Raw genomic sequence first — 21,314 nt, forward strand, 5'->3', positions numbered from 1 at the left:
AATATATATAAATATATATGTAAGTATATATAAATATATATCAGTATATATGAATATATAAATAAATATATATAGAATGTATAAAAATATATATAGAATATATATAAATATATGTAGAATATATATAAATATACATATGTAGAATATATATAAATATATGTAGAATATATATAAGTATATAAAAATATATAAAATACATATAGAATATATATATAGAATATATACATAGAATATATACATAGAATATATATAGAATATATATAGAGAATATATACATAGAATATATATATAGAATATATACATAAATATATATAGGGAATCTATACATAAATATATAGAGAGAATATATACATAAAAATATATAAACAATATATACATATTTATATGGAATATATACATTAATATATATAGAATATATACATAGATATATATACAGAGAATATATACATAAATATATAGAGAGAATATATATAGAGAGAATATATACATAAATGTATAGAGAGAATATATACGTAAATATACACAGAGAGAATATATACGTAAATATATACAGAGAGAATATATACGTAAATATATATAGAGAGAATATATACGTAAATATATATAGAGAGAATATATACATAAATGTACAGAGAGAGAATATATATATAAATATATATGGAGAATATATATGTAACTATATATAGAGAGAATATATACGTAAATATATAGAGAATATATCCGTAAATATATATATGGAGAATATATACGTAAATATATATAGAGAGAATATATACGTAAATATATAGACAGAATATATACGTAAATATATATAGAGAGACTATATATGTAAATATATAGAGAGAATATATACGTAAATATATATGGAGAATATATACACATATATAGAATATATACACAAATGTATATAGAATATATACACAAATGTATATGGAATATAGAAATATATATAGAATATAGAATATATATCAATATATATAGAATATATAAATATATATAGACTATATAAATATATATATAGAATATATAAATCTATATAGACTATATATATAGAATATATAAATATATATGGACTATATGTATAGAATATATAAATATATATAGAATATATAAATATATATAGAATATATAAATATATATATAGAATATATATATAGAATATATATAGAATATATAGAAATAGATATATAGAATATATATAGAATATATATAAATAGATATGTAGAATATATAGAAATATATATAGAATATATATAGAATATATATAATATATAGAATATAGATAGAATATATATACATATATAGAATATAGATAGAATATGTATACGTATATAGAAGATATATAGAATATATATAGAATATATATACATATATATAGAATATATATAGAATATATATAGAATATATATACATATATATAGAATATATATAGAATATATAGAATACATATACATATATACATATATAGAATATATATACAATATATATAGAATATATATACATATATAGAATATATAGACAATATATAGAATATATATAGACTACATATATAAATATATATGTAGAATAGTTATATTTATATATAGAACATACATATAAATATATATAGAATATACATATAAATATATATGGAATACACATATAAATATATATATAGAATATATATATAAATATGTATGGAATATATATAGAATACATAAATATATATAAAATATATATATAGAATATGTATAGACATATATAGAATATAAATCTATATATAGAATATATATAGAATATATAGATATATAGAATATATATAGAATATATAGATATATATAGAATATATATAGAATATATAGATATATATAGAATATATATAGAATATATATAAACATATATATAGAATATACATATAAATATATATAGATTATATGTATAAATATATATGGAATATATATAGAAAATATATATAGAAAATATATAAATATATGTATAGAATATATGTAGAAGATTTATAAATATATATATAGAATATATATAAATATGTATATAGAATATATATAAATATATATATAGAATATGTATAGAATATAAATATATATATAGAATATATATAAAAGATATATATAGAATAAATATATAGAATATATAAATATATATAGAATATATAAATATATAGAATATATAAATATATATAGAATATATGTAAATATATATAGAATATATTTAAATATATATAGAATATATATAAATATGTATCCAGAATATATATATATAAATATGTACCTAGAATAAATATGTAAATATGTATCTAGAGTATATATATGAATATGTATCTAGAATATATACAAAAATATATATCTGGAATATATATAAATATATATCTAGAATATATATATGAATATATATCTAGAATATATATAAAATATATAAACATATATATAGAATATACATATAAATATATATAGATTATATGTATAAATATATATGGAATATATATAGAAAATATATATAGAAAATATATAAATATATGTATAGAATATATGTAGAAGATTTATAAATATATATATAGAATATATATAAATATGTATATAGAATATATATAAATATATATATAGAATATGTATAGAATATAAATATATATATAGAATATATGTAAAAGATATATATAGAATAAATATATAGAATATATAAATATATATAGAATATATAAATATATAGAATATATAAATATATATAGAATATATAAATATATATATAGAATATATAAATATATAGAATATATAAATATATATAGAATATATGTGAATATATATAGAATATATTTAAATATATATAGAATATATATAAATATGTATCCAGAATATATATATAAATATGTACCTAGAATAAATATGTAAATATGTATCTAGAGTATATATATGAATATGTATCTAGAATATATACAAAAATATATATCTGGAATATATATAAATATATATCTAGAATATATATATGAATATATATCTAGAATATATATAAAAATATATATCTAGAATATATAAATATATAGAATATATATAAATATATATCTAGAATATATATAAATATATATCTAGAATATATATGTAAATATATATCTAGAATGTATGTAAATATATATCTAGAATGTATATATAAATATATATCTGGAATGTATATATAAATATGTATCTAGAATGTATATATATCTAGAATATATATATATCAAGAATATATATATATCTAGAATATATATATATCTAGAATTTATATATAAATATACATCTAGGATATATATATAAATATATATCTATGATATATGTATAAATATATATCTAGGATATATGTATAAATATTTATCTAGGATATATATATCTAGAATATACATATTCTGTATAGAATTCTATATATATTCTATATAGAATATATATATGGAAAAAATATATAAATATGTATACAATATATATTCTATATATAGATATCTATATAGAATATGTGTCTACATATAGAATATCTATATAGAATATATATGTAGAATATATCTATATATAGATATATATGTATATATCTATATATAGAATATATATAGAATATCTATATTAGAATGCATATAGAATATCTGTATATGAATATATATAGAATATCTGTGTATGAATATATGTAGAATATCTATATATAGAATATATGTAGAACAGCTATATATAGAATATATATAGGACATCTATATATAGAATATATATAGGACATCTATATATAGAATATCTATATATAGGACATCTATATAGAATATATAGAATATCTGTATATAATACCTATATAGAATATATAGAATACATATAGAATATCTGTATAGAATATATGAATATCTATACATATAGGTCTATATAGAATATATAGAATATCTATATATAGAATATCTATATATAGAATATTGATATAGAATATATAGAATATCTATATATAGAATATATAGAATATATATATAAATATCTCTATAGAATATCTATATAAAAATATGTATAAAATATATATATAAATATGTATATATAGAATGTATATAGAGAATATATATACAGAATATATATATAATATATATACAGAATTTATATAGAATATATATAGAATATATAAAGATATATATAGAATATGTGTAAATATATAGTATATATAAATATATATAGAATATATATATTTATATATAGAATATATTTATAGAATATATATGTAGAATATATATTTATATATAGAATATATTTATGGAATATATATTGAATATATATATACAATATATTTATAGAACATATATAAATACATATGAATATGTATATTCCATATATAAATATATATAGAACATATTATATTCATATATATAAATATATAGAATATATATATTTATATATATAAATATATAGAATATATATATATAAATATATAGAATATATATATTTATATATAAATATATATGACTATATATTCTATATATATAGAATATATATTTATATATAGAATATATATAGAATATATAAATATATATGAATATATATTTAATATATTTAATATATATTTAATTAAATAAATATATATATTTAATATTTATTCATATATATAAAAATATATATTACTATATATAAATATAGATGAATATATATAAATATATATGAATATATATTCATATAGAAATATATATGAATATATATTCATATAGAAATATATATGAATATATATTCATTTATATAAATATATGAATATATATTCATATAGAAATATATATGAATATATATATTCTTATATATAAATATATATGAATATGTATATTTATATATATAAATATATGTGAATATGTATATTCATGTTAACATAAATATATAGTATATATAGAATATATATATGGTATTTATATAAATACATATAGTTTACAAATTTAAAATATATATACTATGTATAAAATATATATAGTATATATAAATATATATACTATGTATAAAATATATATAGTATATATAAATATATAGTGTATATATAAAAATATATATAGAATAAATATATATAGAATAAATATGTATATATAATATATATAGAATATATGTATATATAGAATATATAAATATATAGAATATATGTATATATAGAATATATAAATATATAGAATATATATATAGAGAGAACATATATAAATATATGGAATATATAGAAATATAAATAGAATATATAAATATTTATATAGAATATATATAAATATATAGAATATATATAGATATATAGAATATATAAATATATATAATATATATAAATATATATAGAATGTATATAAAATATATATAGTATATATAGATAAATATATATAGAATATATAAATATATGTATAGAATATATATAAATATATGTATAAAATATAGATATAAATATATGTATAGAATATGGATATAAATATATGTATAGAATATAGATATAAATATATATATATAATATTGATTTAAAGATACCTATATTCTAGTTCCTGGCACAAAGCAAGTGATGAATAAATATTTGTTAAACAATTAAACTAATGTATGAATGAAATGAATGAGATCTTGAGCTATTAGAAAACTACAATTTTGTCATCTGTAAAATGGCAATAATAGAAGGATCTTGTTTTTGGACAGGATTTAAAGCAAGAAAAAATTTTATAGTAGGTAGCACGTGTTGAATTAACTTAACTACTATTAGCTCTCTGCACTTTGGGTCCTCATTCACAAAATAGGGGCAGTAACTTCTGCCTTGCTTCCTTCACAAGGCTATTTGTGAAGCCTGCAGGAATTAATGCTTGACTCTATAAGTGGTTATTAATATTAATTTTTTAATAGGCCCGTACCTGCCTCATACAGCTGCTCTGCTCTTCCCATCCTCTGGCAAGATTATTTAAATGAAAACGCGTCTTTTATTTTATTTTTTTGAGACAGGGTCTCAGTCTGTCACCCAGGCTGGAGAGCAGTGGCACAATCATTGCTCACTGCAACTTCTGCCTCCCGGGCTCAAGTGATCCTACCACCTCAGCCTTCCAAGTGGCTGGGACTATAGGTACGCGCCACTACGCTCCGACTGATTTTTGTATCTTTTGTAGAGATGGGGTTTTTCCATGTTGCCCAGGCTCATCTCCAACTCCTGTCCTCAAGCGATCCGCCCCAGCTCGCTCTCCCAAAGAGCTGGGAGTACGGGAGTAGGCCACCGCGCCTGGCCAAAAACTCGTCTTTAAAGAGACCCGATACTCCCTGCGTGTCAGCCCAGCCTAGTCCAACCAATTATACTAGAAACAACACCCTACTGCGAGGTCCTTCAGAGGCCGAGTTGGATTTTAAAATACCCAGCTCCACCCCTTCCTGTTAGGCTTTCGTGTGTCGCAGCTGTGCACGCTGATTGGTCGTCTGCTGGCCAATCACCACTGCACTTCATGACGGCTGTAGTTTTCGAAATCCCAACTGGGCTTGTGGAGGGTCGCAGGTGTCAGGTTGAGACGGACTCGAGTCGCTATAGTAAGGAGCTCCGTTCATTTCCTTGGCCTCTCCTGGTCTAGGGGTGCGTCGATGGTCTTTGCTGTCTGTCCTCGATCTCGGTGTGAGGTAGGCGCCTTTGGGCAAGTACTGCTGGCTCCAGCGTCCGGCTCTGTCGCCTGCCAGTGGGTCCTTGGGCGTCACTCCAGCCCCTTGCTGAATTCTGTTGCTGGGATGCGCGGCGTTCCTGTAAGGAAACTTTTCAATCTCCTGTCGATCAGCAGCCTGTGGAGTGAGCTCTGTACAAGATTGGGCAGGGGGAGTGTTTGTTAAGGAGTGAGATGGCAAAGCAAATGAGACTGGGTCCCAGCTTTTAGATGGAGCAATTAGTACACGTGCCTGAATCAGAGTACTTTTACAAAACGTCTTTTCACAAGTGAAAGTGTGCAGGATTAATTTCATCTACAAGTGCAGAGGGATCAGACATATTTAAGTCATAGAATGCTACTTGCAGCATGTCTTTTGAGCTACAGGTTGAAGGATATGAAGGGAGGATGGACACATGTGTCCTCACTCTATTGTTAACCCTTTATCTTCACTGGCTCTTTTCTGTTCCCACCGGCAACCACCTTCAGCTTTGGCTTTCTCACCACCCTCTGCTACGCTTAGAATCGTAGAAGATCAGGTAGAAGGGGCCCTAGAACAGCGGCGCTTAAATCTTAACGTGCATAAAAATCACCTGGGGATATTGTTAATTTGCAGATTTTGATTTGATAGGTCTAGTTTGGGGCCTGAGGTTTTAAATTGCTAACAAATTTCCAGGTGATGCTAATGTTGCTTGTCCATTGACCACATTGAATAGCGAGGAGGCTCTAGTTCCACTGCTTCGTTTTATTGGGTGGGAAAACTGGGTCCCAGAGAGGGAAAGGGACTTGCCCAGTGTCACCCAGCCAACTAACAGCAGGGCCAGAACTAGACCTTAGGCATCCTTCCCAGCCCAGTGCTGTTTTATTGACACAATGCTGTGTTCTCTCCCCAGAGCCTTGCTGTCTGTAACCTGCCTTTATATAAAAAATGAAGTTGCTACTACTTCCTGTAGACTGTTTTGATCAGCTTAGCCCTGCTGCCCCTTTGTTTGTTTCAGCACCAGCCCTGGGAGGTCCAGTGGAGTCTGCAACACTTGCCAGTGTGTATGTAGGGGACATGGAAAGTCTGAAAAGGGGAAAGGATTCTAATTTTCTTGCCCAAGGCTCAGGGTTCTGTAGGTGGCAGAAGTTGAGAGTGTTCCGCAGAGAGTGTCCTTTTATGAAAGGATCTTTTTGATAGTGTCAATCCCCTCTCCTCCCCTTCTCCCCGGGAAAATTAGTTTACCTAAGTCAGTGCATCTGTCCCTCAATGCAAATGATTAGTGTTCACGATAATAAATGGGGTACATGACCATCATTTAAATAACCTTATTTTCTCTGAGATTTAGTTAACCTGTATGTTATCAGCTGAGAGTTTTCTAGCCTGTGGGCTCCGTATTTCTTTTTCCTTTTAAAAGGTAAATGTTTCAGAGTGTGAGTCTTTGGTCATCCATAAAAAAAATTATGAGGCATAAATAATAATAGTGGAGTAAATGATTTTCATACAGTGCAGTTAACAGTGGGTGCACCCAATTTAGCTTTATTGCTGCTTGGCTGAGGTTTGAGGAATGAGATGGAATATAGGTTTGGATTTGATAGAAGAAGAGGGGAGTAAGACAGTATTTATTAAATGCCTGCCATGCATCAGGTTTTGTACATGTAAATTTGCATTTGAGCCACACAAGTCCTCTGCAAGTAAGTGGTGTTATAGCTGTTTTGAAAATGAGGAAACTGAGGCTCAGAAATGCTAAGTTGGCTGGCTTAGAAGTCCAGTTATTCAAACTCCAAGACCTGTGTTCATTCTACCTCCTCATACTATGGCCTTTCACTGTTTTGGAATATTTTTGAGTGTGATCAAAGAGACTTCATGGTATTTTAGAAACTGCCCGGGAAAAAGCTGGGCAGTCTATGCCCCTTAATAGTTTGTCCTGGGTAGTAAGTTACTTAATTCATCTGAGACTGTAAAATAGAATTGTACCTGCCTTGCTTAGCCTTATGGTTTTGTTGTGAGAATCAACTGAGGTAACATATGTGAATGCATATACTTATACTGGCTTTTCCTGACCTACAAAATGTTTCATCCTTCTCCATCCAAAGCGAAACCCAAATCAGGCTTTCTCCTTTCTTAAACTTTCCCCTCAAGCTGCAGACTTTTCTGTTTCCTTTTCTTACCAGCCTGGCCCCAGCCTAGCTTTTCAGCCTCATTTTAACCCCTCCCCAACATGTTATTTATGCTCCCTACTCCAGACAACTAGGACATCCCTGAATTCTGTATGTTCATGCCTCTGCCTGGGCTCGGCTTTCTTTGCCTGGAAACCTCCCAGTCAACTTGGGAACCTGTTTGTCATTTTAAGTCCTGATCACATGTTACTTCCTTTGTGAAGCCTTCCTCCAGCCCCTGTCCCCAACAAGATTACTGGCTTTCCATTATGTTTCTTTTTTTTTTGTTTGTTTGGCATGACAGACACATATACATTTTATTATGATTTAATCATTATTTCTATCCTTTTCCTTGAACAAAGTCTATAAAAGAATTTTAGTTGTATTTTTCCAGGTAGTTGGATTTTTTAAAAAACATTTTGCCTCTATCAAAATACTTCAGGAATACATTTTTAGCAGTCATATTAAGCATCACAGACACATTATCAACCTTTACTTAGATTTAGCCATATATTTTATTGGTTTCTTTGCTCAACTGCTTACTTTTCAACTGTTTTCTCATTTTTCTGTTTCTCCTCCATCTTCCTTTCTCTTCCCCCTACTCCTTCACCATCTTCGTCCTTAGGTAATTTTAGTTTGCCCTCACATCTGCATAATTGGTAAAGTATAGAATTCTAGGTGAAAAATCTTTTTCCCTAGAAACTATGTAAACGGTGTTTCACTGCCTTCTGTCATTTGGTGTGAAGTTACTAATCATTATGTTTCTATAGCACTTAGTTTGCGCTGCTATGAAGTGCCATGGACTGGGTGGCATTTAGTTCTCACAGTTCTGGAGGCTGGGAAATCCAAGATCAAGTTCTTATGTCAAATGATTTTTTAATAAGTTAGTTTATTTTGCTATAATCTCATCTTTTGAATTTTTTGTTCCTTCCAGGTGTCTGGAACTGGATTACAGTTTCTTCTGATTGAACGCAGCCTTTGAATACTGCCTGGCCTATCGCGAATACATGTGTGTGCAGTTATTGTTTTCTCTGTAGGGTCATAATTGCTTTGCCAGGACCCCATGCCTTTTAAGAACATTGGCTCTACCAGCTTGCCTCCATACTATATGAGCTGTCATGTTCTTCCTTGTTTTCAATGCAAAACTCCTATGTAATTTGTCCCCAGTGTTGCTAGGCCTAAACTAGGGGCTAGACAACATCCCAGCATTCACAGAGGATGGTAGGCACTGTGCTTGGCTTTTTACATAAAGTGTCTCATTTAATTTGAACAACACCCTGCAGAGGTAGGTATACTTATCTCCATTTTACAGATGAGGTAACTGAAGCCCAGAGATTTTAAGTCAGTCACTTGCCTGAGGTTAATTGTGATAAAACCAAGATTTGAATCCAGATCTGCCCAACATCAAAGTCTGTTTTCTCCTAGGGATGCTATAGATAGACTGGGTTTTCTCAAGAATTTTCAGAGAATTTATGGTGTTTCTGGTGAATGGTGTTAAAGAGCCTCTTTCTGATTACAGCCCTGCCTTGGACAAGACGCAGCTGAATCTCTAAGTGATGCTACTGCCACTACCACCCCAGAGCTCCAAACCTGTGCCTAAGAAATCTCAGTCCAGCAAAATTGTGCCCAGTCATCATGACCCATCTGAAAAGGTTAGAGCAAGCTGTCTTTCCCAACAATATCTTTGGTAGTCTCTTCCTGTGTTGGCTCAGTACCTATCCTCACCTGTGAGTCTTTTGAAATATGTCTGGTTTAACCTGAGAAAGTGGGGAGGGGTTGCAGCCCTTGTAGTTGGAGAATGCCAGCAAATTAGAACTTGGGGAGAAAGTATGGACTCTTCATTCCCATAAATGCAGGGCTCAAATGAAGGCCACCCTCCATAACCCTCAAAACTGAACAACACTCAGTCCTCATTAATGATCATGTCTATATTCTTACTTTCTCTGAGAAGCTCCAAGCACCTTGCTGAAAGACTGGTACATTCTGGGGAGAGTATGAAGATTATATCAGCACATATATTATTATGCTTTTTATAGCTATTAAATTTGAAGAATGGGTATATTTTGACTCTGCTGTTTTGACTTTATTGATAGTTTGATGTTCTAACCTTAGGATATTCTGTGTTCATCATCATACATATTTTAATCAGAATTATACTAGCACTGATGAATTGGCATCAAGAGAGTATTTCCTGGAGCAAAACATCATTAGGTGAATTTAATTTCCTTGATTGGTTTTCTCTGAGCACAGATAAACATTTTCTAATCTTGCTTATTTTACTAAAATGATTTTCACCGAGGTGCCAAATTTTTTCCTATGTAAATTTTTCGAGAAAGATTTGATATATTGATCAAATTTTTGTCGACACCAAATTTTCGGATTAGTGTTCTGCCATTGTAACTTTTCTTTAGTGGCAATTATTTTTCCAAAACCAACTTTCTTGGCGTACATTTTGCAAATCTAAGTTTTATTGAGTTCAGTTTCAGCTATAATTTTATTTGGGGTCAATTATTTCTACCAGTAATATTAAATAGGAATTGGATAACAGTTTATTTCTTAGCTAATTTCTGAGAAAATAATGTTTCATTTTTGGCTAATTTCTAGTGGGATTATTTATCATCAGCTAGATGAAAGACTAATAGCTTACTTATGTCTTGGCTTAATCAATTAGAAAATGGAAGTAATTCTTCTCAGCTTGTTCTGTTTTGTTTTGAGATGGAGTCTTGCTCAGTCACCCAGGCTGGAGTGCAGCGGCACGATCTCGGCTCACTGCAACCTCTGCCTCCCGGGTTTAAGCAATTCCCTGCCTTAGCGTCCTGAGTAGCTAGGATTACAGGCGCCTGCCACCATGCCCGGCTAATTTTTGTATTTTTAGTAGAGACGGGGTTTCACCATCTTGGCCAGGCTGGTCTTGAACTCCTGACCTCGTGATCCACCCGCCTCGGCCTCCCAAAGTGCTGGGATTGGGATTACAGGCCTGAGCCACTGTGCCTGGCCCTCAGTTAGTTTTTTTTTTTTTTTTGGTTGTTGTTGTTGTTTGTTTGTTTGTTTGTTTTGAGACGGAGTCTTGCTCTGTCACCAGGCTGGAGTGCAGTGACACGATCTCGGCTCACTGCAACCTCTGCCTCCCAGGTTCAAGCAATTCTCCTGCCTCAGCCTTCTGAGTAGCTGGGACTACAGGCATGCGCCACCGCGCCCAGCTAATTTTTGTATTTTTGGTAGAGACGGGGTTTCCCCGTGTTGGCCCGAATGGTCTCAATCACTTGACCTCATGATCCATCCGCCTCAGCCTCCCAAAGTGCTGGGATTACAGGCGTGAGCCGCCGCGTCGGGCCCCAGCTCTTTTAAGATTGCTCTCTCTGCTGGATTGGTTTATTGTGTCATGAATCCAATTCTGGTAACTCACTGTGCCATGTATTAAGTGTTAATGGTACAGCTGGAGAACAGAGCAAATGGTCTGATCCCAGTGTCCTGCTTCACATTACAACAGCTCTCTGACACAGGTAGGGCGGGTTTGTTTTCAGAATTTCATAAGGGCAGTCTGAGACTTAGGAGATTTTTACCACATAAAGTTGTTAGAGGGTAGAAGACTCCTATAGTGTGGTTTGCCCTAACCTCTAACCCTATAGAGATGGTCTTACTCATTTGGGAATGGGGTAAGGCAAGCACAGACACAGAATATGTGGGAAAAAAGCCCCTTCTGCTTTAAAATATTCACCCCCCTTCCCTTCCCCGGCCCCTCCTTTATATATACTAACAATCAGAGATTAATCTGGATTACTAAACTTTGTTTTTAGTATAAAATTTTCCTTGTGAGGTTTACAATCATATCAGACTACATTATTTTAAATACTATTTCTGCCCATTTACAGTTCATACGAACTTTTAAAAAACATGTATTGTCTTATTTAATCTTCAAGGACTGTAAGGCAAGTTATCCAGCTTTACTGATAAGAAAATTGAGGATTAGAGATTAAGTTACTTGTCCAAGGTCAACAGTTAGTAAAGAGCTGATCCTGGAGCAGTATCTAGATGTGTGTGCTATTATCCTTACTGGTAATGTCTTTTAAAACGGGTCCCCAACCCCTGGGCCATGGAGCAGTATCTAGATGTGTATACTATTATCCTTACTGGTAATGTCTTTTAAAACGGGTCCCCAACCCCTGGGCCATGGACCAGTACTAGTCTGTGGCCTGTTAGGAACCCAACTGTACAGCAGGAGGTGAGCAGTGAGTGAGAAAAGCTTCATCGGTATTTATAGCCACTCCCCATCGCTTATATTACTTCCTGAGCTCCACCTCCTGTCAGATCAGCAGTGGCATTAGATTCTCATAGAAGCATGAACCCTATTGTGAACTGCTCATGCGAGGGATCAAGGTTGCGCGCTCCTTATGAGAATCTAATGCCTTATGATCTGTCACTGTCTCCCATTTCCCCCAGATGGGACTATCTAGTTGCAGGAAAACAAGCTCAGGGCTCCCACTGATTCTACATTATGGCGAGTTATATAATTATTTCATTATATATTACAATATAATAATAAATGTGCACAATAAATGTAATGTGCTTGAATCATCCCAAAACCAGCCCACCCCAGTGTCCGTGGAAAATTTGTCTTCCATGAAACCAGTCCCTGGTGCCAAAAAGGTTAGGGACCGCTGTTTTAAAAGCTGCTTAACATAAGAGACCCTTAGATATTTGTTAAATTATTAAACTGATCTACCTGAAAAAGCTGCTTAACATAAGAGACACTTAGATACTTGTTAAATTATTAAACTGATCTACCTGAAACATCTATATTAAAGGAATGACTAGGAATGGTAGGGGTGGTAGTGGTCTACCTTGGATAGGATAACCGTAAGTATGAGAGAAGTAAGAGGAGAAATGAGCTTTACTGAGCTACACTTTGCTCATTTTGTGAGTTACACTGAAGGTCATCTTGCCTCCTCGTAGACTTACCCCATTAACAATGTCTACCACCTTTAGGGACTTAATAAACAGCTCTGAGTGCCATAATTTCCTTTTGTTATAGTTTATTGGGGTTTATTATATGCATCCTCAGTTACTTTGAGGTTCTGGAGTTCCCCTGAGCCCTAAAGAGGACCCAAAGTCCCTGAAGAGACTGTTCACAATTGGATATACTCATTTACCTCTTTTACTTTTTTAGACGGGGGAGAATTGCCAAACGAAGATATCTCCATCTTCACTTCAGGAGTCTCCATCTTCACTTCAGGGAGCACTCAAAAAGAGATCAGCTTTTGAAGATCTCACTAATGTGAGTATGCTAGTCCAATCCTTTGCTATGGTTTTGCATAAGGCTTAGACATGCTGTTTCTTGAGGGACCTTTCCACTTTACCAGACCCTCTCTGGAATCTTGACAGCAAATTTTATTTGGGACCAATGACCCAGTTTCAGAAACTGCAGGGGCTCTGTTCCTGGCACATACCATCTGAAACAATTGGTGGAGTTCTCTGGAAGCAGCAGACAGTGATTATCAGATATGAAATTGCAGATAACTATGAGAACTATGGAATTTTGCATTTAGATAAAGTCCAGCGGTGACTGCCCAGGCCTTCGAGGTAAGTATTTTAGTGGAATCATTGTAGTCCAGTGCAGTGTTTATCAATTCACACATTATGGACATTTTGAGCAGGACAATTTTTCTGTTGTGTAGGACTGATCTCAACTAGCACCCCTCGTCCTCAGGCATTAAATTCCACCAGCAGCCCAGTCATAGTGATAATCAAAAATGCCTCCAGATACACAGAACTGTTGAGAACCATAGTTCCAAGATCGAGTCTTTATGAAGATCTAGAAATTCAATTTTGGCTAGAATTCTCTCAAGTAACCTCCCTTCTGGTATTATTAAGGTACCAGTAAAAATCAGAATTAATAGAATGTTGTTAATTGAATATAGAATCAGGCCAAAGGCAATCTTTGTCTTAGAAAATAATAATAACTGATACACCTACTGGGTGCTTACCATGTGTCAGGCACTATGCTAAGCATGTTATCCTGCATCAGCTCACTTAATCCTCATGTAATCCTATGAGGTAGACACTATAATATCTTCTTTATAGATGAGGACTTCACCAATGTTGGTTTTGAAGTCTGTATTATCTAGGCTATAGATAATCCTGGTGAACTATTCTTGCCCTGCATTATGTAGTATACTTGTGTAGCTACCAGAATACTTGTATCTACTAAATAGTGTTTTACTCCCTTGGGCATAATTGGATAAGCATTGGTAAGGTTCTTTCCTTTAGATCGCTGCTCTTTAGATTCTGTATGGCCACCTTTCTGCAAATACAATCTCTTCCCTATACAGATTACAACATGGTTTTTTAAGTTACAGCTTTCTGCATAATTTCAGATTTACTATCAATTGGTAGAAAGAGCCCCTTCCCACACACACACTTGTAAGGTTAGATTAATTTCCTGACTTATTTAACCATGGATACAGAATTTGGCTGAAATAAGGTAGCCACAAATCAGGAGCAGATGCAGCCTATCTTAGTGTAACTTGCCTTGGCCCCTCCAAGTCCCTGATGGGAGTACAGTGACACTGTGCAAGGAAAGTGTCTAAGTCCATGTGGGCAATTATCACAAAACACCTTAGACTGGGTAACTTAAAAACAACAGAAAGTTATTGCTCACAGTTCTGGAGGCTGAAAAGTCCAAGATCAAGGTGCTGGCAGATTTGGTATCTGGTGAGGGCCCGTTCCTCATGGATGACATCTTTTGCCTGTGCCCTCATGTGGTGGAAGAGGCAAACAAGCTTCCTCGGGCCTCTTTTATAAGGGCACTAATCCCATTCACAAGGGCTGTGCTGTCATGACTTAATCACTTCTCAAAAGGCCTATCTCTTAATAGCATCACATTGGAGATTAGGTTTCAACATAATGAATTTCAAAGGGACACAAATATTCAGATCACAGCAGTAAAGTATCACAGCGCATGAGAAACTTTCTTGTGACATCTCAGTCCCTTTTTTCATGAATTTATCTTACCATTCAGAAAGAACAGATATACATGAAGTGTATCAATAATGGGAAATCCATGCAGGTATCTAGGACCCTCCTGATTCTCCAGCTGAATTGAGCATCTGTTTGGCCATATCCCCATGGGGTTAGGGGGCAGGGGAGCAAGGGATCTCTGAGCAGAGTCTCTGCTTCTAGCTCTCTGGCTGCTCAGAAAGCCCATTTACCGTTTGCACTCAAGTTCTGAAGATTTACCTTGGTTACCTTGAATGGTCTTTGGTGCCTTCCAGAGACAGTTCCATCATTACAATGTACCTAAGCCATTCCTAGGGTTGGGCATTACTGCAGATATCTGAGCTCATCTATTTGACAGTTGAGGGCTCCTTTCTCTCTGGGTTTTGGAGGTTCCCTATATGATAATTTGCTTCTTACAGTCAGTATTATTAGGTCTCCATGTCTTCATCCCTGTATTCTTCTCAACATTTGCCACAGTGAGATCCTGGCCTGCCAAAAAGAGTTAATCTGTTTTAATTAGTTAATCTGCTGTGAGTTTTTCTTTTCCTCTCCCTTATCATTTCTAGCATGGGAAGGACTTATGATATTTAAGAACTGGTGCTAAGCCAGTAGACAAGGAGATAGGGCCTATATCCATGTTTGCCTAAATGGTTTTGCGTAAGTAGGACTTTCATTTATTTTTATTTATATATGTTATTTTATTTATTTTTTTGAGATAAAGTCTTGCTCTTCTGCCCAAGCTGGCATGATCACAGCTCACTGCAGCCTCAGCCTCCTGAATAGCTGGGACTACAGGTGATTGCCACCATGCCCAGCTAATTTATGTATTCTTTTTGTAGAGATGGGATTTTGCCATGTTGCCCAGGCTGGTCTTGAACTCCTAGGCTCAAGCAATCCTCCTGCCTCGACCTCCCAAAGTGCTGCGATTATAGGTGTGAGCCACCACACCCAACCTTCACTTCTATTTTCCTATTTTATGGTGAAAGAATTATGGGGAAGTACAAGTAAAGGTCCCCTGGAGCTTAAACTTGAAAATATCAGTGCTTTGTACCTGTATGTATGGCAAGTAGAGAGTTTCATCTTGGGAGTTATGATCTCCACGTCTTTCTTGCCATGAATGCACCTCTTTTCCCATTCTGAATCTTGATTGTACATATAAGGAGTTTGCAAAACTTTAGGTGAAGTTAAAATGGTGACTGTGCAGAGGTAGATGACTTGAGGTCCTAAGAAAGAGTTTCCTATTGGACTGTGGTTGTTTATTATGATCTGATGATACAAAGACATACTTTTTTTTCTACATTTAATTTGGAAATAACTTCAAATTTATGAAGTGTTGCAAAAATGAAAATTGTACAAAGAACACCAGTATACCCTATAGTAGACTACTTATTGACATTTTGTCCCACGTGCTTTCTCATTTGCTTGTATATGTCATGGTCCCTTTACCCGTAAGTACAGTGTGTATTTCCTAAGAATAGGGAAATTGTCTTATATAACCACAATATACTTATCAATTTTCTAAATTTACATTGATATAGCAGTTTTGTGTAATCAATCATCTATATTCCAATTTTGTCAGTTGACCTTATAACAACCTTTATAGCACGTTTTCCCCTCCAGTAAAGGATCCGGGCTAGGATCATGTATTTACTTGTCTTTTTAGCCTCTTAACCTGGAACATTTCCATAGCCTTTTTTTTTAATGACGTTGCCATTTTTGAGGATGCAGTCCCACCCAACTCCCCACTTTGTAAAATAGAAAAGTCCTCATTTTGTTTTTGTCTAATGTTTGCTTGTGACTAGATTGATACATTCTTGGCTAGGATACTGTGTAGGTTATGTTCTTGCTATCCTTCTCAAAGTATATCTGGAGGCACAGGATGTCTGTCTTTCATTGATGATGTTAATTTTGATCACCTGTTCAAGATGTTGCCTGGTTTTTGTACTGTATCATTATTATTTATCTTTTTCTCTTGCAACTAGTAAGGAATCTGTAGGACATACTCTACAAGCATGAGCCTTCCCTTCTCCACTGTTTATTATCAGTATGGACTCATGAGTTCATATTTTCCAGAGGTTTACTGTTCATTATTGTACTTTATTTTGGTGCTCAAATTGCCCCATCTTTGGCCAGTTAGGAGCACCTTCAATCTCACTACCGTGTCCTTGTGACACGCTCTCATAATTTTTTGAGCATTTTCTTTCCAGCTTAAAAAGATGTTCCAGACTCATCTTATGTCTCCTTTGTCCAAGCCCTGGAGTCAAACATTTCTCCAGAGTTCTGGTTCCCTTTAATGGGGAGTGATATTAGATACCAAGATATTGATGCTAGATGTGCTATTAGGATGTCTGCTTTTTCTGCCCATTCTGCAGACAGAGCTAGGAAATATCTGTATTTTTATATACACAAATGTGTACTTATACATACGTCTGTATATACAAATATATGTGTATAACTGGTTCAGTCTTGGGAGGGTGTATGTGTCCAGGAATTTATCCATTTCTTCTAGATTTTCTAGTTTATGTGCATAGAGGTGTTTATAGTATTCTCTGATGGTTGTTTGTATTTCTGTGGGGTCATGGTGATATCCCCCTTATTTCTGACTGTGTCTATTTTATTCTTCTCTCTTTTCTTATTAGTCTAGCTAACAGTCTGTCTGTTTTATTAATTTTTTTCAAAAAGCCAGCTCCTGGATTTGTTGATTTTTTTAAGGTTTTTTTGTGTCTCTCTCTCCTTCACTTCCACTCGAATTTTGATTACTTCTTGTCTTTTGCTAGCTTTGGGGTTTGTTTGCTCTTGGTTCTCTAGTTCTTTTAGTCATGATGTTAGGTTGTCTATTTGAGATCTTTCTGGCTTTTTGATGTGGGCATTTAGTATATGTACACACATATACCTATTTAGGAAATCATGAATTCGTGCAGCTTCAATTTCAATACATAAAATTCTTTCTTAGATTCACTAGTCCTTATTTGTATGTTCTATAATGAGAACCCTGGCTCCCAAGAACATCAACACATTTACTTAATACTGTAATACAGCTAAAAGAGTTTCAAAATGGCTTCATCCAAACCACTGTAATAAGCAAACCTACTAAAAAGAGTTCCAGATTTATTAGCAATATCTACAAACCCCTGCAGACCTATCCTAATTGAGGATGTATACTTTGAAGGTGGTAGTCAAATACTATTTATAAGTGACTTGGATTGGTTATTTCTGGTCTTTTATTCTGCTTTCTTTTTTCCTTTAATGTAGTTATGGTACTTATTTGAAATATAATTAGGTTCATTTGTGTCATTTAATTTTTTAATTTTTAAAACTTTTTTGAGACAGGGTCTTGCTCTGTTGCCCAGTCTGGAGTACAGTAGCGTGGTTGAAGCTCACTGTAGTCTCAACCTCCCGGACTCAAGCAATCCTCTTACCTCATTCCCCCCAAGTAGCTGGGACCATAGGCATGTGCCACCACACCGAGCTATTTTTTTATTATTTTTTTGTAGTGACAGGGTCTCCCTATGTTGCCCAGGCTGGTCTTGAACTCCTGGGCTCAAGTGATCCTCCCACCATGACCTCTCAAAGTGCTGGGACTGCAGGCAAGAGCCACTGTGACTAGCCTGTTTGTTTCATTTTAAAGATATAACTTTAAGTGTATTTTTACTGACATTATTAACAGTCCCATGATCTTTCCTACTGTTTAATAGTGTTAGTCAGGATTAGAGTCTGTGTGGAACTCCCCAAAGCCCTGAGTTACATAAATGCCACTTAGTGAGATGGGATAGATATATCACAGGTAGTATGTAGTGTTAGAGGTATATCCTGAAGAGGCACACCCAGACAGCAAAGTCAATCATACTGCCTTTTTTCCCCCTCTGAAAATCTTATGAGGTCAAAGTGGTGGAGTATGATGTTAACACGGCATATTTTCAGTTATGGGCCAGCTAGTAGGCCTGGCATAGAGCACAGAACTACATCCTGTATCTCTTGGAAACACATAGGGCTGCTAGTTAGCCAACACATACCAGTACTACTGCACTGGTTGTTTGATGCTAGCTTCCACTGTGATTGGTTGGCCCACTGCCATACTGGTTGTGAGATGTTTGGATTATCACTCCTGGGAACACCCAACCAACTTATGTGGGTCAGGACTTTCCTATGAGAGCCACCTTTTAGGTAATTTGTGGTTTTCTTCATTTTCTTGCCTCCTTCTTCCCCTGCCCCCCAACCCACCTTTTTTTTTGCAGGCTTCTCAATGTCAACCTGTCCAGCCCAAGAAAGAAGCCAATAAAGAGTTTGTAAAAGATGTTTCCAAGAAGATAAACAGGAACACACGTGCTCTTGGACTGGCCAAAAAGAATAAGCGGAATCTAAAATGGTGAGTGAAAGGGGACTCAGATGGCATTATTTTAGATGGTAGAGTATGTGACATCCTTTTGTCCCCATTGAGAACATATTTAGCGAGCCACAATGGTGACTACCACATTAACCTTGAGTGCTGAGGTGGGCTCAGCTGTGGTTGCTGAAGAGTTAAAAAAAGCCTCTTCTGTCTCTCCTCTTTCATTACGTGTGTGCATATTGAAAGAGCTCTTGTCATTGGAAAATTTGCCAAAAGACCTTGTGCTCATCTTTTCCTGTGTTTTAGTAATTCAGTACCTGTTTGAGCTAGTCTGTGCTTTATAGTGTGGAGACAACTTAACTTTTCAGGGATTCTCAGCAGCTGACTGGTAGCTTGCCAGTCAGCTTATTCCATTAGAAGCTTTACGGGAGGTTTGTCCCATGTTACTGGAGATAAATTACTATCTCCCTAGAGCAAAAACATGTGGTTTTCAGCTGTTACAGGTACCGTTCACAGGTTCTACAAGTACAGATGCACATTCCCATTTAGGATTGGAAAAATAATTTACCTCTAGGAAGACTTTATCCCCTCCTCATTCCGATGGGAATTATTCTTCAGGGACTAACTAATCTACATCTGAATAGATTAGATAGCTGGCTATTACAGGGCTAAAGTCAATCATATTGCCTTATTCCCCTCTGAAAATCTTATGAGGTCAAGGTGGAGTGATGTTAACACAGCATCTTTTCAGTTATTTGCTAGCCAGAAGGCCTGGTATAGAGCACAGAACTACATCCTGTATCTCTTGGAAACATGTAGGGCTGCTATTTAGCCAACACATACCAGTACTATTGTACTGGTTGTTTGATGCTAGCTTCCACTGTGATTGGTTGGTGCAGTGCCATACTGGTTGTGAGATGTTTGGATTATCACTCCTGGGAACACCAAAGGGTAAGCTAAAAAGACTGGGTAACTCTAGAAAATAACATGCACAGTCCACAGGATATTGTGCTAATTACCCAGCAGAAAGAAGATTAGCATTTAGCCTTACTTGGTTTCCTGCTGAAATGGAATTCTGGAGTTTGCATGCATATTTTGACCTCAATTCTCTGCATTATTTTCTTTTAAGTTTCTTTCACCATTCTGACTTTATTTTTTTATGTTTCTTTGTTTTATTATTATTATTATTATTATACTTTAAGTTTTAGGATACATGTGCACAACGTGCAGGTTTGTTACATATGTACACATGTGCCA

The 21,314-nt window shown here is 33.4% G+C and overlaps 1 protein-coding gene across 4 annotated transcripts in view; it reads left to right on the forward strand.

Annotated features, from left to right (window-relative positions):
* CCNB3 (cyclin B3) overlaps nucleotides 1-21,314 on the forward strand; it is a 105,369-nt gene that overhangs the window by 25,581 nt on the left and 58,474 nt on the right. For all 4 annotated transcript variants that reach the window (XM_063803868.1, XM_063803867.1, XM_016944208.2 and 1 more), the window contains 4 exons: nucleotides 9,669-9,743; nucleotides 10,254-10,386; nucleotides 13,902-14,009; nucleotides 19,966-20,096. In XM_063803868.1, coding sequence (XP_063659938.1) covers nucleotides 10,291-10,386; nucleotides 13,902-14,009; nucleotides 19,966-20,096 — 335 coding nt within the window. In that variant the 5' untranslated portion in view covers nucleotides 9,669-9,743; nucleotides 10,254-10,290. The remainder of the gene's footprint in view (nucleotides 1-9,668; nucleotides 9,744-10,253; nucleotides 10,387-13,901; nucleotides 14,010-19,965; nucleotides 20,097-21,314) is intronic.

The sequence above is a fragment of the Pan troglodytes genome, chromosome X (assembly GCF_028858775.2).
Source record: "Pan troglodytes isolate AG18354 chromosome X, NHGRI_mPanTro3-v2.0_pri, whole genome shotgun sequence".
NCBI lineage: Eukaryota > Metazoa > Chordata > Mammalia > Primates > Hominidae > Pan > Pan troglodytes.